Source organism: Fukomys damarensis, unplaced genomic scaffold, assembly GCF_012274545.1.
Source record: "Fukomys damarensis isolate Sample0158 unplaced genomic scaffold, DMR_v1.0_HiC HiC_scaffold_35, whole genome shotgun sequence".
NCBI classification, from domain to species: domain Eukaryota; kingdom Metazoa; phylum Chordata; class Mammalia; order Rodentia; family Bathyergidae; genus Fukomys; species Fukomys damarensis.
In genome coordinates this window covers 1,166,022-1,182,853 of record NW_022900947.1, presented here as the reverse complement: position 1 = coordinate 1,182,853, position 16,832 = coordinate 1,166,022, and the positions used below count along the sequence as shown (strand labels likewise).

At 51.9% G+C, this 16,832-nt stretch overlaps 1 protein-coding gene across 5 annotated transcripts in view; it reads right to left on the bottom strand.

The window, feature by feature from the left end:
• Nsd2 (nuclear receptor binding SET domain protein 2) overlaps window positions 1-16,832 on the bottom strand; it is a 74,291-nt gene that overhangs the window by 4,088 nt on the left and 53,371 nt on the right. For 2 of the 5 annotated variants that reach the window (XM_010641714.3, XM_019210281.2), the window contains 12 exons: window positions 15,834-15,965; window positions 14,979-15,102; window positions 14,159-14,359; window positions 13,277-13,456; window positions 12,870-13,026; window positions 12,529-12,734; window positions 10,896-11,011; window positions 10,367-10,636; window positions 9,392-9,508; window positions 1,735-1,876; window positions 1,466-1,572; window positions 399-603 (listed from right to left, as the gene is read on the bottom strand). In XM_010641714.3, the coding sequence (XP_010640016.1) occupies window positions 399-603; window positions 1,466-1,572; window positions 1,735-1,876; window positions 9,392-9,508; window positions 10,367-10,636; window positions 10,896-11,011; window positions 12,529-12,734; window positions 12,870-13,026; window positions 13,277-13,456; window positions 14,159-14,359; window positions 14,979-15,102; window positions 15,834-15,965 (1,957 nt within the window). Of the gene's footprint in view, window positions 1-398; window positions 604-1,465; window positions 1,573-1,734; window positions 1,877-9,391; window positions 9,509-10,366; window positions 10,637-10,895; window positions 11,012-12,528; window positions 12,735-12,869; window positions 13,027-13,276; window positions 13,457-14,158; window positions 14,360-14,978; window positions 15,103-15,833; window positions 15,966-16,832 lie in introns of those variants that run through there. The other 3 variants (XM_010641716.3, XM_010641717.3, XM_010641718.2) reach the window with 3 other exon arrangements.

Genomic DNA, 16,832 nt, shown 5'->3' with positions numbered 1-16,832 from the left:
AAAAAAAAAAAAAAAAAAAAAAAAAAAGACCATCTCACAGCAAAAAGGATGGGGATGTAGCAAAGGCCCTGGGTTTAACCTCTAGTAACACAAAATAAATACGTAAAGAAATGATCCTCTTCTGAAATCACAGTTGCAGTTTCACTCTGACGTCCCTCGTCCCTGAAACAGCTCCTCCTGAAGCACCTGCCATCTGGGGAGGGCCTTGTGCACTGTGCGACCAGGCCAGGCCCCTGGGTGGCTGAGACACAGATGCCCTTCCCCAGCCCTGGTCCTGCTGGCTCTTCCAGCCCCGTGGGAGCTGCAGCAGGACCCCTGGTCCAGGGTGTTTGCCCTGGGCAGCAGGAAGACACCCAGGAAGGAGGGCAGCCCAATAAGACACAGTCGCCGGCACCTACCGAAGGGCCGCTTGCCCAGGCCCAGGCAGGACAGGTGGTAGGCCTTGGTGCAGAGCTTGCGGTCACACAGCACCAGCTGCCCACCGTCGCCACAGCGGAAACACTCATCCTCCGACTGCCTCTTCCACTCCCCCTTGGCCCTGCGCCTCCTGGTTTTCTTCTTGGTCTTTTTACCCTTTTCCTCTGAAGAAAGGGATACTGAAGTCTGGAATCAAGAGTTAAACACAGTGCCTATAAAACAATCACGCAGATATAAGCAGTCACAGCACAAGGTGAGCGGCCCAAAGAGCAGAGTTACAACACAGGCACCATGGCGCATTCTCTGACAGCATGAGAAATGGGTATTCTACTACACGGGAAAGGCCACGGCCAAGGAGGCAGCCGCCAAGCACCAGTCTGACAGCAACGCCCTTGGCAGCTGGAGACAAGGCAGCAGCCTATGGTGGCACAGAAGCCATGCTGCTGAGGAGCCCCTTGGGAACAGAATCAGGTGGGGACAGCTATGGCACTGGGCTCCCAGCACAGGTTCTACATGGCACAGACTGGGTGGTGGTACTGGGGGTCAGGGGGTCTTCCCAAATGTGTGTCCCTTCCTGGAACCTTGAAATGAGACCTTATTTGGAAACAGGGTCACTGCAGCCATAGCCAGGGTGAGAGCAAGTGTGACCAGCGGCCTTCAGAAAGAGAAGCCCCTGGGTTCAATCGTGAGTACTGCAGAGGGTGACAGTGCAGGGCAGGGAAGACAGTTCCATGAGGACTGCAGGACACTGCTAGGGGCAGGGAGGCCTGAAGAACCTTTAGGGAGCACAGCCTGGCTGCAGGGCCTTTTGCTGCTGGCTTTAGAGCTGAGCCTGCACCTGTTGAAGCCACAGCGCATGGCACTATCCCGCAGCCACAGGAAGTGAGCCCCGGGAGGAAGCTGACAACTGGCCCACGTTCAGAGAAGGGCCTCCTGTCTCAGCAGTGTCCACTATCCATCGAGGACACATCTTCCCCATATCTGGAATGCCAATGGCAGCTACGAGATGCACAGGCCCTTGTGGACAGTCCTATCAAGGTGTTGTTACCTTTGGTCTGTCCCCAAGGAATCCACTGCAGTTGGAGGCTCCACATCGGCAGACTGTTTTCTCATTGCCCAAACAATCGAGGTTGTAATTAAAAGTCAGCTCTGTTCCTGGGAAAAAGAGACGAACACCTGAGCGGAAAGCACGTCCTCTCTCGCATCACCTCTCAGAGCTCAGACTATAAACATGCATCCACCTTCATTCCCCCACCTTCCCCGCTAACTGCTTTGGAAGTGGATCCTCAGAACTGAGGACGGCCCCTGATGCCGTACCTGCAGGAATGTCACACACAGCAAACAGGCCCACGCGGGTGTCTCCGTTCACTGTCCACTTGAGGGTCTCACAGTTGGGCTGGCAGCTGTGGTTCATGAACCGGGAGTAGTTTCCTTTGGGCCCGGCATCGATGATACGGTCCTATGGGGGAGTCAAGGAGCATTAACCACTCGGCCCTCAGCAGCTGCATGGTCCAGGCAAACCTACACTAGACCAGCAGTCGAATGGTGCACCGAAAATCGATGTCCTCTTGCTCGTGGAAGGCAGGTTGGGACCACAAGAAGGGGCCTAGGCTGGGTGAGTGCTGGGGACAAGGGACAGTGACCTGGCACCCAACACCACCCATGACAACGGACAGAGTTGGGAGGAACATGGGTGGCGCAGTGACCCAAGTTCAACATCAGCAGCCACAGCAAGCAAACATCCCCAAAGTGGCAGGTGACAGGCGGGAGAGAGGCGTCCAAGTCAGCTGAGGAAATGCAAATTCAAATCCTGGCCAGGACGGGGAAGGCGCGACAACAGAGTCGCAAGTCACAAAGGCAAGCACACCAGTGCCAGGTGTGAAAAGAAAATGACATCCACCTACTGTCACCCAAACCGGGGACACCACTGCCCAGTGAAAGAGACAACAAATCAGAGCAGGAGCACCCAGGTCCCCTGTATGATGGGGCAGGGCCCTGCTCTGTGTCAGGCAGGAGCGGTGTGAAACCCACACCTGGGTGAGGACAAGGCAGTGCCCAGGGAACAGCGCTGGGAAGCGGCCGGGAAGATGGCACCACAGCACCTGAATGCCAGCCCTGGACACCTCCCCAGGGGACCCTGCCACACACTCACCCCACAGCCCACCCCCACCAGCCAGGCATGACAGCACGCCACAGTCCTGGCTACTCAGGAGGCTGAGGCAGGAGGAGTACATGAGCCCAGGAGTTTAAAGCCAGCCTGGGTAACACAGATCCTGTCGAAAAGAAAGGGAGAGAGAGGGAGGGAGAGAGAGGGAGGGAGGGAGAGAGAGAGGGAGGGAGGGAGAGAAACAAATAATGTCAGGATACAGCTGCTCTGCAGGGTGCTTTGTAAACTGTAACAATCAGCCAGTTTGACACTGTCCGTCAGCAGCACAGTCTTGCAAAAACCCCAGCACAGGCGTGTGGTGCCTATCTGCCTGCCGCCAATCCTGGGCTCTGCTCTGCTGCCATGCCCAGCAGCGGGGCACCCAGCTCTGCCGACCGCCCCAGCAGGCACGTCAGACCTGCGCCCGGCCTGCCTCTAGTGCTCAGCCAGGATCCTCCACTGCCTCTGCATAGCCCAGCCTCCCAAGTAGCGAGGATCCTATCCCTGCTTACAGTGCACCCTTCCTTTTTCCACCACCCACCCGCCTGTCCACCTCACCCTCTCTGGACTGACTTTATTTTGCGCCCTTTTAGCCCTTTAATGGTGTGGCAAGTACCCTTCCATTGCTATCACTTCATTTCGCATGCAGTTCTCACGCCCACACGTGGTGAAAGCTAAAGTCAGGAAAGCCTCTCCAGTCCCCTTTACCCCAACAGAGCCCAGCCTGACCTCACCACTTCGTATACTCCCTACGTCCAGGCTGGCCTTGAACTCCCGGGCTTTGGCATCTTCCGGCCCCAGTGCCTCCTCGCGTCCCTGCTCCCTCTGCCTCCCACGCCAGGCTCCGGCAGCACGAGGGCTCTGGCTGCGCATTCACCATTCCTTCCGGGAGCTCACCTTTCACTGAACTTCAAATTGTTCTACATACAGCATCTCCTCCTTCATCCTCCAGCTACACTCTGTCGACAATCGTCTCTGCTGCCATCTCAAGTGAGGCCACCGGGGCACCCGTGGCCAAGGGGCTGCCTGTTCTCTAAGGTTTGAGCTACATCCCCGGCCCTCTCGGGTTGTTTTAATCGCTGTAGTCTTCGGTGCCTGGCAGGGGTCTGTCCGTCTAACAGCACGGCTAGGTGGATTTTCCCAGGTCCTGCCCAACCCCTGGCACAGTGCTCTTCAGCACAATGACGCACACCCAGAGGCTCTTTCCAGCTCTTTCCCACACGACCTCTGCCCCATTCCCGCTTCTTCTTCAGGGACATCCACTGAACACTCCCACGTCCTGTGTCTATCTTTTTATCTTACTGAACTCTACTCTGGATCACTTCTTTAATGCATTCCTTGCCAGTAACTTTTTCGGTAGATACCTGATTTTTCTTAATTCATTCTATGGGTTCATTTCAATGAGTCCCACCTCCCCCAATTATAAAACAAACCTAACACCAAGTTCACTATCGTAACCATCGTACAGTTCAATGATTAAATATATTCATAAGCTGTGTGCCTGTGGTCACCATCTGTATTCATCTTGTCTCTGTCCGCCACACAACATCCCTGACCCTCTGACCACTAACAAGCTTTGTTTCACAAGCTAACAGCTTATTTCACATAGCATTCTGTCCTCCAGGTTTGTCTGTGTTCAGCATCCTGCAGAACTCGTGTCCTTTTAAAGGCCGGCTCGTTTTCACCTGGATGGATAAACCGCAATTTGCTTATCTAGTCACAGACTGGACATTTGTTTCTTCCTTATTTTAGTGGCTATGAGAATAATGTCAACATCAACATTTCTTCAAGGCCTTTTTTTACATTCTTTTGTGTTCTTAACCAGAGGTGGAACTGTTGGATCATGTGGTAATTATATTAACTTTCTTTTTTCATGGTACTGCAGACTGAACCCAGGTCATTCTACTAATTGAGCTGTATCTACAGCCCTTTTTATTTTTTAGTTTGAGACACAGTCACTAAATTGCCCAGACTGGCCTCGAACTTACAACCCTCCTGTCCCAGCCTCTAGAGTACCTATGATTATAGGTGTGTGCCATCACACCTGGATATTTTTAACTTTTTAAAGAACCTGTTTTCCCACTGGCTGCACAATTTTATATTTCCACAACCAGTGCACAAGGGTTCCAGTTGCTCTACATCTTCACCAAGTTCTCTCACTTTTATCCACAGTAGCCTCTGCCTGTACGGGGTCTTCCTGCCTTGTTGCCTTGGACTTCAGTTTCCTGGTGGTTGGCGACACGGCATGTCCTTCTGTGTGGTTATTGGCCGTCTATACATCTTCTCTGGGAAAATGTTTATTCAAGCCTTTGCCCATTTCTGAAGGGTTGTTTGCATTTTGGTTGTTCTGAGTTTTCTATATATTCTGGCTATTAATCCTTTATCAGATATATGATTTGCAGATAGGCTGTTTTCTATTCTGCAGGCTGCCTTTTTATGGAATGACACCTTTCACGCGGAATTTTAAAATTTTCATGAAGTCCAATTGGTCTTTTTTTATTGCATGTGCTTTTGGTGTCCTATCCAAGAATTCACTGCCAAATGTGATGCTTTTGACCTATCTCTTCTAAACCTTCTTGCTATGTTCCTGATCTCAGAAGAAAAGCTTAAGCTTTTTCCATGGAGTATATCATGTTTGCTTTGATGCTTGCATAAGCCTTCATCATACTGAGGCAGTTTCCTTCTATTTCTAGTGTGGTAAATGTCTTTATCATGGAAGGGTATGGAATTTGCCAAATGTGTCTTCTGTATCAAATGAGAAGATCGTGTGGGGTTTACATCATTCTGTTAATGCTGTATACCAGATCAGTCAATTTTCACTTGCTGAGCCACTCTTACATTCTAGGAACAAGTTCCACATAATCATCATATTCTTTTGATATGTTACTGGATCCAGTTGGCTGGTATTTTGCTGAGGATTTCTACATAAACGGTTCTAAGAAAGGCTGGTCTGAAGTTTTGTTTTCTAGCAGTATCCTGATCTGGCACTGGTGTCAGAGTAACAGTGGGCTCAAATAATGAGTCTGAGGCTTGTTTCCTTCTCTTTGATTTTCAGAGAGGAGTCGGAGAAGGATTGATATTGGTTCTTCAAATGCTTGGTAAAATTCGGCAATGAAGCCATCAGGTCTTGGGCTTTTCTTTGTTGGGAGGTTTTCTTTTTCTTTCTGATGGTGGAGATCGAGCCCAGGGTTTCAGACATGATAGGCAAGCACTCTACTCCTGAGCCTCACTCAGCCCTGATGGGAGATTTTTGATTACTCATTCAATTTTTTTACTAGTAACAGGTCTGGTAGAATTCTCTACTTTTCACGATTTGGTCTTTGTAGGTTTTGTGTCTAAGAATTTGTCCATTCCATCTAAGGTCATCTAATTTTTTTGAGTCCAACTGCTCATAATATTCCCTTATAACCCTTTTCTTACTTACATAGAGTCAGTAGTAGTGTCCCCACTTCTATTTGTGATCTTAGTAATCTGAGTCCTTTTTTCTTAGTCCATCTTAATAAAGCTTTGTTAATTTTGTTGATCATTTCAAAGAACCAACTTTGGTTTCGAGGGTTTTCTGCTTTTCTCCTCTCTATAGTGATACTTCTCGGACTGGTATGTGCACCAGTCCACCTTCGGAAACGTGAAAGCCCAGCTTCTTTACAGCTTTGTCCACATCGCTTTTGTTGTCAATGTCAGAAAATGACATCTTCATCTGCTGTGCTGCCCAAAGCATAACCTCTTTCCTTTAAATGCGTTAATGTAGAAAACTAAAGATGGGAGTTAAAAAACAGTTAGGTTTTATACTAAATTTCTTAAAGATGTATTTGTATCTTAAATCATGTAGAAAGTTAAAAAAAAAAAAAAGTGAATTCCAAATCACTGTTGCAGTAATGGTCCCTGCATGTTTCCCCACAGGAGGGCTGCATGTCTTTATCCAGTGCCTAGTTACTGGCCAGTGTATCCTTCCTGTGTGGCTCCCAGCACGAGCCTCCCTGAGCACTGCCTGCAGGGAGGTCCAGTGCAGCCAGTGTCCTCACCTCTCCCTCACTTCTGAAGTTTTGCCAGATATGGAATTCTTCACGGACAGGTTTTTACTGATTACTTACTGATTTTGCTGTTCTTATTTTGCCTTAGCACTCTGCATACACTGGCCCAGTGCCTCCAGCCCTCAACCTTTCAGGTGATTTTTGCTAATAATTTAATCGAGGGTCCCCTGTGTGAAAAGGCTGTTTATCCTGTCACTTTGGAGACCTCTCCTCAACTTTGGTTCTCAGTAGTTTGGTCAGAGTTGAATCCTGTAGGTCTCCAAGTTCACTCAGGCTCCTGGGGGGTCAATATTCATTCATTTCATCAAATTTGGGAAGCTTTTAGCCATTACTTCTTCAAATGTTCTCTGCTGCTTTCTGTTCGCCTCTGGCATTCCCACAAATGCATGGCAGTGTTCCCATACCCCTCAGGATCTATTCACAACCATCTTTTTTCTTTCTACTACTCAGAGCTGGTAATTCCCATCGTTGTCCTACCACTGACTTTTCTGCCTGCTCAAATCTGCTTCTGAGTCTTTCTAGAGAAGTTTTCATTTCAGTTACTCTATTTTTTGGCCCTGAAAAAAAAATTTTTTTTTTTTGGTACTGGGGATTGAACTCGGGTCTCTGCGATTGCAAGGCAGGCCACCGAACTGCTGAGCTAAATCCCCGGCCCTGGTGTTGAAATTTTTGATTGTGTATTTCTTCATAGTTTTGACTTTCTTTGGTTCTCTGAGCATCTTTATTTTTGGGTTTTTTTCTCTGAGCATCCTTGATACAGCTGTTTTAAGATCTTTGTCTAAGCTGGGCATTACGGTACACAACTATAATTCCAGCACTCTGGGAGGTGGAGGCAGGAAGAGTGCAAGTTGCAGTCCAACCTGGGCAACTCAGCTAGACCATGTCTCAAAATAGAAAAAGAGCTGAGGATGCAGCTCGGTGAGAAGGAGCAAGGCGCAGTGCCCTGTATCCAACCCTCCCCACACGTAAGTCTTCACCTAGTATCTGCCAAGAGGAGTTTTGTGGAGACAGTTTTCACTTTCAATAGGTTACACTTCCCTGCTTCTTTGCAGGTCTTGTGATTTGTTTTAACTGGTGCGTTGAATGTAATGACATGCTGACTCTGGAAATCGGATGCTCCCCTTCCCCTGGGCTTGCCGAGTGTGCTGTTGTCTTCTGTTGCTGTTGATCGCCGCTGGCTGTCTCCACGCTGAGCAGCAACCTAAGCAGGAACCTGCGTTCTTCTCGAGCCATGTCTACGCCTGAGCCTTTCTGCGGACAGGCAGGCTACCTCCCCATTTCCCCACTATCTGCAGCTGCCTTGGAAAGTCCCAGCTTCACATCTGGCTCCTAGAGGCAGAGGAAAAGCAGCAATGGGGAGTGGACACCAGGCAGTGCCAGCTCCAAGGGAGGCTTACAGGAATGCAGGGAGGTGCTCCTAACGCTGCTGTCCTCTGCCTCTCTGGCTCGGAGCAGCAGAGCACAGGGCGAGGGTGCCTGGGGAACAGGAGTCCTTTTGCCCAGTATTCTTGTGAGCTCAAATGGCTGCAGCTGCCCCGGAGATAGGCGTCATGGCCACGGCAGGTTTCTGATGCACACCTGTCCCAGGTGACTCTGTCCCCTCTGTCACTACTCTGAAAATCCTCAACAGCATCCACAAGATGTACAAAACCACATTCGGGTTGGCTGTGCCTGCTCTGTGAGCCGCGCTCCTCACACCCAGGGTCAGCCGAGGAGGAACCTGCTGAGCTCCACCACCTGGGCTCTAGCACAGATCCCAGGAAAGCCTCACTCGGGCTCCTCTTGCCTACTTTTGATTCTCGTCTCAGGCACAGTGGGCTGAGCAGCTGCACCAAGAAGAGCTGGTGCCACGAGGGGCGACGAGCCCTGCAGAGCCCCAGAGAACGGCAGTGGAGACCAGCATGGCCGAAGGACATCAGCGGTGACCGAAGGCAGAGAACACTGTGACAGCTGCATCTGACTGCAGAGACCCGCAGCAGCCCACAGAGAGCCCCAGTGATGCAGCACAGACTGCAGGAAGAGCTCCAGAAAGGGCGCCGGGGGTGGGGTTGTGAGCCTCGGCTGCTGAGGTGGCCACAAGCCGCCATGAGCTGAGGGCACACAGATCCCTGAGCTGCCAAAAGACCTGCACTTTGCCAAATCATGATTTCTATCTGAACCAAGCAAAACCACCCTCAGCTGTGTGGGGATACTTTCTGCTGGTCCACATCCCATGGCCCCCAGGAAGCAGCACAAGTTGGCTCTCGCCTCCGTGGCACTGGCCCCCAAGCTGCCCTTGCTCCAGGGTCCAAGAGCTTTCCTGTCTACACGGCAACGCGGCCTCCTCAGCTGTCACCCTGAGAAGGATGGTCACAGCGTCCCCAGCGATCTCTCAGGCGGTCCTTTTGCCATTTATGGTTTTTGTCGACTGTGACCTCAGAACCCTGCTCACAGATGACTGTGCCAGGGCCACCTCCTACAGAAGGCCAAGTTGGCAGGCCCGGGAGGGGCGTGCTTGGATAGAGCCCCTCTGCAGCTCCAGGACCTATGCTTTCTCAGCCAGTTCTTTTATTCAGATTTCAAACCTACAGACAAAGTGGACTAACTGTGCACATCCGTGCACACATCCCCCACTCATTAATGGAGGTGCTCTGCCCAGATGCACCAGCCCTGCTGAATGCCCTGCCCTCGGAAGAAAGCGTGCATATGCTTGGGAGAAAGCACTTGGAGGTGAAAGGAGGTGTCACTGCGCCGTCTGGGGCTCCCACAGGACCTCGGGCCTGTGCAGGCACGAACAGCGAAGGTGGCCTCCTGTTACCTTGTCTATGGTGAGCATGTAAAAGTGCGTGATGTCGTTCTCGTGTGCATACTTGATCCTCGCCATGCATTCCTCCTCATCAATCAGCTCACCGACATACTCATTCACAAACTCTCCCTGGAAGTGATCAAAGGACAACGGCGACAATCAGGAGCGTGCCAACACAGCTTAGCACAGGGACCACAGTGCTTGAGGTGTGTCCCGAAAGGCCTTGCTAACCCAAGAAAGTTCAGATGACCTCGGGGCCACTTCATGAGTGAGGCTAAGAATGAAGCCTGCACTCAAGCACTCCCGAAGTAGCAACATCCCCGCCCACCTCCTACAGGGGCTCATCTCCCCAGAGCACATCTGACCGGGGTCCATCTGTCACCTAAGATGCAGGTTGCAAAGAACCTGACAGGCTCTATAGCAAGCCTGATGACCAACAACTGAGGTGGGAGAGCAGCAGCTTTGCAGGAGGCCATCTCCACATGCTGTCTTTTGCCATGGCTGAGAGTGGACCACAGACTGCCCCTGTTATGGAGTTGTGGGCTGAGACCTGCTGTGCCTAGGTCATGCTGAGCACGTCAGGGCTGGCCTACGCCAAGACAAGCAGCACAGTTTCTCTCCACGGTAAATCAATCCAAAGGCAGAAGCAGGCTGCCAGCGGTCACTGGTGTTCACTGACAGCTTCGAGATTACACTGGGAGAGCTCTAAAAGCCGCCACCTCCTATGCTCCTGAGCACGGAGACACCACAGTGTGTAGTCTACGGAAATTTCATAAAAGCAACCATCAGAGCTCTGACCTCAGACGTGCTTCGAGGGAGCTTCTGAGTATTACCTTTGATGGATCTTTCATTTTACAAAATTCAATTGTAATAATGTAATTCAAAAAGGAGTTTTAACAATATCTCTCTCACATGAGTACAAAGGGACAGTAAACAAACTGCAACCATACTTTCTTAAGAGGCAGTGAAATGGGGCAAAGCACACACCTTTCTGATGTCTCGCTTGGCAACCAGGCCCCACCCTTTGCCATCCGTCTTGATGATCTTGGTCTCTGGGTACTGGCGCTTGGTGAAGCACTGGTTCTGGCAGTACTCGCCCGCGGGACACACCTGCGGGTGGCACTCGAACATCAGCATCCTGTTCAAACACTCTGAGTCAAAGCCACAGGGATTCTCATCTGTGGGCTTACAGTTACACTTTGGGATTTCCGAGATATCAGCCGTGTAGATCTGCACTTTTCCATAAGGCTTATTCACCTGCAGAAGGAAAAGGAGCTGTCTTGGCCCCACAGCAACAGAGCTTGCCAGGCACCTGCACAGCACTCCTGCCTGACTCACCCGGCCCTCTCAGCGCTGGGGCACCAGACGTCCTGATCTGGGGCCCTGCACTGTGGAGCCGGAGTGGGAAGCCCTGGTATTTCATCTCAGTGTCTGTCTTTCTCATTCTGAACGAGAGTTGATTTTGTCCAGTAACCACGAAAGCAGCAGCAGCACGCACGCACGCACGCACACACACCCTGCATGTCACCTTTATGTGCTTGTAGGGTGGAGGCTTGCGCTCGCTCTCCTGTGTTTCTCGGGCTTCCCTTTGAAGTTTTACTTCACGAAAACGAGCTTCAGCTTCTTGCAGTGCTAAAACATCAATAAAATATGAGGAAAATATTTTAGGAAATAAAAACTTTTAGGTTCTATATTTTGGTAACTTACATTCATTGTTATGTTCAATTTCTGGTTTTCTTGAAACTAAAGGTTACAGAATACTGTCAGGGAGGTGTTTTCAATGTGGCAGAACACTTCACACAGAAGCCACGCTGGGGCATCCAGGTGACCCACAAGACTCAGGACAAAGATGGCCCGGGTGGGATTCTGCCGAGCATCACAAGGCACCAGTGTTACAGTTCAGGACATGCTGTCCCGAGACAGGATACAAAAAATTGCCCCAGCTCCTCCCAAACAGGGCTATGTGAATGGAACAGGCAGCAGGGACACAGAAGCCACCCTGGGCAGACTGCACATCAGTGCCAGGGCTGCCCTGCAGCTGGCCCTGGCCCATGTGAGTCCAATGTCCAGGGTCAGGAGCCCCACCCCTCAGCAGTGACAAACCCAGCAGGCTACCCTCCCTGTCAGGGTCCTCCTTTTTAGTAACCGTCAAGAATCATTTCCTGACAGCCTATGCTTTTTGTTTTGTTTTTGTTTTTTGAGACAGGGTCTCACTATGTAGTTGAGACTGACCTGGAACTCACTATGTAGCCCAGGCCGGTCTCGAACTCACAGCGACGCTCCTGCCTCAGCCTCCCGAGTGCTGGGATTACAGGCCTGACAGCCTATTCTTAATCAGTCTCCTAAGCATGCTGAGGCCACAAAGGCAAGCTCCTAGCGGCACACAGCAAGCAGCTTTCAGGCTCAGGATTCCTCTCTACCCAGGCCCCACACTCAGTCCAGTCCCAGCTGTCCCACGAGGCAGCTTAGAACTTGCCCTACTGTGCTCATCACTCTCCACCTGGGCCAAACACTAACTCCTCTGTGAAGCGGCCACATCTTCATCTGTCTCCTTTCTGCCTGGGTCATCAGCGAGCTTCACCCACCTTTGCTCCTCTTGGCTCCCAGCCCAGAAGCAGAATGAAAGGCCAAACACCCTCTGGACCAGCCCAAGATGCCACTTGAGACCCCCAGGCCTGGCTATGTCTGTGGAATTGTGCAACAGCCACTGAAGGCAGCCACACAGGGCCAGATACCAGGAGACACTGCAAGAACCACCTCCCATACAAAGGCCAGCCCTGGGGAACGTCTGCAGCTAGCTCCCCACAGTCTCACAAACAGCTGTACTGCCTTCTAATGAAGCTAATCACAAACCAGTATGACAAAAATTATTGAATAGAGTTTCTTATACCTCCAAAAGATCAGTCCACATTTTTTCTGATTTAAAAGTACAGCTAGTGGGCCAGGGATTTAGCTCAGTGGTTTTGCCGCCTGCCTCACAAGTGCAAGGACCAAGTTTGATCCCCAGTACCAAACAAACAAGAAGAAGTACAAACAGAATACTTAGTCCAGCATTTTCTACAAAGATCAAATTTCCCAAAGAAACAGAAGTCAGGTTTAACAAAAGGCACGCTAGAGAGCTGTTCCACTCTACTGGGAAATCTCCGTACCGGTTTTGAAGACTCTTCCGATCCCTCTGACCCCATGGTAGCGGCTGCCCTGGTCCCCCTCCATGTACGGGAATACTCGCGCCTGATGCGTCCAGTAATAATCTTTAGACCCAAAGAAAAACACAGGGAATTCTCCAATCTCGTGCTTCATTTTCTGAATATTTGGGGGAACATTTTTGGGATGGCAAACTTCTGCCGGCCACCATCTATTATAAATATTAAAAACAGTATTCACAGACTCTTCAGAGAGAGCGACAATCATTTCAATACTTTAAGTACTGTACAGTGAAACAAAGACATTTGAACACAAATGTAAAAGCACAGGACTCTATTCCTCACACCTGTAGTTCCCAAGTTTGACCCAAATGATGTCTTGGAAGTGCAGCTTCTTCCCGGCCCTGCAGTCATTGCAGAACCAGCTGCCGTCGGGCATGTCGATGCTCAGGCAGTCGGGGTGGAAGGCCGCCGGGCAGGCCTCGCAGCACAGAAGGCTTCCCCCTGCAAGGGAGGCAGTGGCTGAGCCCGGATCGCACCCTAGCTCTGAAGCTCTAAGCATGAGACAGCTATGGCTCTGTGCACCGGCCCTCAGGCTGGCACCATGTCCCACCAACAGCCTTCCATGCGTGGCCTGTGCAGCAACTATGGTGAAAAACACCACCGTGTGTTCCCAGCCCTAACTCTGACGCGGCCCTTGAGCTCCAGGCACGCCACATGCCAGGCAGCATGACGGACGGTGGCATGGCCTCACCTTTAGAGCACACAAAGCACCAGCTCACGTTGACGTGGCTGTGGTGCCGCTTCTCCTTCCGAGCAGTGAAGTGGGCCGTGCAGACGATGCTGTGGGAAGCAATAACCGCGCAGCCTGCTGCCAGACACGCATCCCCTCCGTGATATGCCACAGGGCAGCGCACACACCGCATCATTTTACCTGAGGGCAAGAAACACAGCCTGAAGACCCAGACACTGCCGCCTTCCTCGGAAACCACAAAGCCTCAGAAACTGGGAAAGGTAATCATGCAACAGCCCTGAGGTGTCTGATCACAGAACCTCTCACCAAGACCAAGGGGGTTCCAAATGTCAAGAAGACCCACATGCGCCTGAGAGCCACACTCCAGCGTGCTCAGACCCAACACTGGCGTGCAGCTGGCGCACCATCTGATGTATACCAGCACTGCTGGTATTTCCCTACCAAATGGAAGCAGCACACCTCCAAACTGTGCCAGACGCGGCAAAACTGTCACTGGTGCAGAAGCATGATACCAAGAAGAAAGCAGAACCTGTCCTCTCCAATCCTACACAGCTATCCTTAATTGTGGAAATGGAATCAGATTTCACAATGTTTCCCTTGTTTGTGAAGGGCCCTAAAACCAGAGCAAACAGGATCCTTCAGGATGGTTTCAGAGAGGGCCCCTCTCAAAACTAAGGATCCTAAAGCTACTTACTATCCAGGGTGGAGAGAGGGGAGGATGGAAGGAAGTCCTGTGTCACAGAAAAGCCCTGACCCACCTGTGTCCAGTAAGCAGAGAAACAAGGACCCCTTGAGACTGTCAGTTTGCTCCTGTGGTGACAAACCCCACGGGAGCCAAGCACTTCCTGAGAGCCACACCGGCACCGCCTATGGCATCCATACCTTTTGAGGGCCGAGGGTTTGAAGGGTTTGAGGCATGGCAGCTCACACAGCTGTGGAGGGGGCAGCGAAAGCCCCGGCTCTCAAACACAGTGAGAGGGTACTTTCTCACACAGGCTTCGTGGTAGAATTTCCCACACTGGGTCACGACACAGCGCTTCACCTCTGCCTTGCTCTCCTTGCACACGAAGCATGAGTGGATCCCTAATACATGGTTGGCAGGAAGTGGGGGAGACACAACACACAGTGAGACCACAGCTCTGGACCCCTCAAAGACAGCAGCTCTTTCCTGGAGGCAGCTGGCTCTGTCCCCAGTCTTGCCGAGGAGCCCACACCTTTTTTGGAACCCAGACCTTGAGGGCTGTCATGCAACCGCCTGAGCAACCATGTGACCAGAACACAGGGAAATCTTAGTGTGCAGCCCAGGCCCCTGGCTGGAGAAAACCTGGAAGAGGGCAGGTGCTCTGCAGAACAGTTCCCTCCTTCAGGCTGCTCACAGCCATGGGGCAGAGCTACACTGGCTGCTGGCACGGGGCTCTCAGGGTCCTCGTGACCCTGAGGTGTTCTAGTGGTCAGGGGACTCTTCAGGCAGGAGGGGCCACAGCGCTGCCTGTCCTCCCATCACAAGCCCAGACTACAGGGACCCCGACTTGGAGGCAGCAGAGCCCAGCACTGGGCACGCAGCGTGAGAGGGAGCCCTGAACTACAGTAGAAAGAGCTTTCTTCCACTCAGCAGTCAGGCCTGTCACCCGGTGGAAGATAGCACCGAGGAGTCAGGTGGAGGGAGCCTGCTCCCCCATCTCCGTACAGGGGATGGGCTCACCTGAGGTGCACTCGCTGCAGGTGAACCTCCCCTCTGGTCTCCTGGAAAGCCCAAGGCAGGCAAGGTGGAACGCACCGCAGCAAGGGCCTTCACACAGCAGGAGGCTGCCCGTCTTCTCGCAGAGCTGTAGGCACAAAGGATGACATGAGCCCACACCCTTCTTATCTCAAAGGAACTGTCAGATGCCGTTTGCAGTGGCAGGAAATCCGCTCCTCTGCTCACAGCACCTGACTGCCTGTGCACAGGGAAACACCCAGCTTGCACAGAATTCATGACACGCAGCATCGAGTAAGTCACTGTTACGGGATGGGGCTGGAAACAACAGGGCCCAAGTCTTGAAGCATGAGCCCCAGATACTTCAGGCCAGACATGGAAACCAGGAAAACCCACAGCACACTCTCAGGAAAAGGCAGGCCCACAGCACAGCAGGGGCCAAGCTGAGGCCAGCATGCCTCTGCCAGTCCACAGAGCCCCGCCAACAGGCAGGCACTGGGGCACACAAGGTGAGAGGCCTATGCCCAGCGGCCAAGCCTGTGTGAAGCGGGGGCAGGACCTGGACCCAGGCCCTGACTGCCAGGCACTGCTGTTCAGTCTGGGGACACTTTCTCAGCCTAGGCCTCGCCCACCCAGTGTGTCTGTCAGCGCCGGAACCCTGTGCACCTGGCACTTTGCTCTGCCAGCTCTCCTCATCTACCGGGGGTGTCACCTGTGAACCTGTACATGACCCTGACCACCCGAGAGCTCGACCTCAGGGCCTTCGAAACACTGGAGTAGAGGGGGCTGGAAGACAACAAGTGCTCACGGGGAGCCCCACTCAGACACCCTTATGGATAGGTCAGACGCGCCGCCCCTCACCTGACACACATACTCCTTTTTGGCCGCCACTCCTCGTTCAGACTTTTTAGATGAGATGGACACTTCAGTCTGTGTTTCGTCCGCACTTTCGTAGGGGGACTCTGAGGGTTCGTCTCCTGGGCTGTCCGAGACCTGGGAAGAAGGAGGCGGACGACGATTCACTCGTCACCGAAAGTGGAGGAGGCTGTGTCCTCAGACACGGCCCACCCCGCCCACCTCCCAGAGTGACTTGCTGTGGAAGAGCAGCACCCACAGGTTTTGTGTAGTGCAACGTGTCAATAGAGCTGTGCAGAGAATTTAGAAACGGACTTTGCAGTATACATACGTACATATGAGGCACACGCCTTAAAAATGAAGACTTAGGAAAGTCCAGTCTGCCCAACCAGGTGAACTGAGGTGGGCTCTGGGATGAAGAAGCTGGCCCTTCTTACCCACTCTGCTCAGGTCCAAAAACCAAAAGCATTTTTAAAAAATGGGTGAGGTGCCCAAGCATAACGCTTTTCGCTGGCTGACTCCTGCGCAGTGGAGACCAGGCCCCTCGGGAAGCATGTTCATAACTGCGATCCTGACTGGAGGGAGGTCAGGAAGTTGTGCGGACCCACACCCACCCAGGCTTCCTGCCTGCCTGTCTCCTCCTCCCACTGCTGTGCCACAGAAGGGAAGGTCATGTGCCTGTGCTGTTAGCACGGGGTCTGAGGAAAAGGCCCAGGAGAGAGCTGGGACTTGGGATCATCAGGATGGGGCTGCAGCCTTCCCCGGTCGAACACTGTCTTTGCCCTCATCTGATAAGCAGGAGCGACACACAGTAAAATGAATGAAGACAGAAAACCTCGCCTAAAAAATTTTGGTTATTTGTCATCAGGTAAGTCAGTCTTGAAAACTGAATTTTGGAGATGGAACGGAAGCACAAACACCATTTCCTGTACTCCTCATTAACTGCATCCACGAATAATGATGTTACAGGCTTGCCGTTTGCCAACAAGCAGAAAACTAGATAAT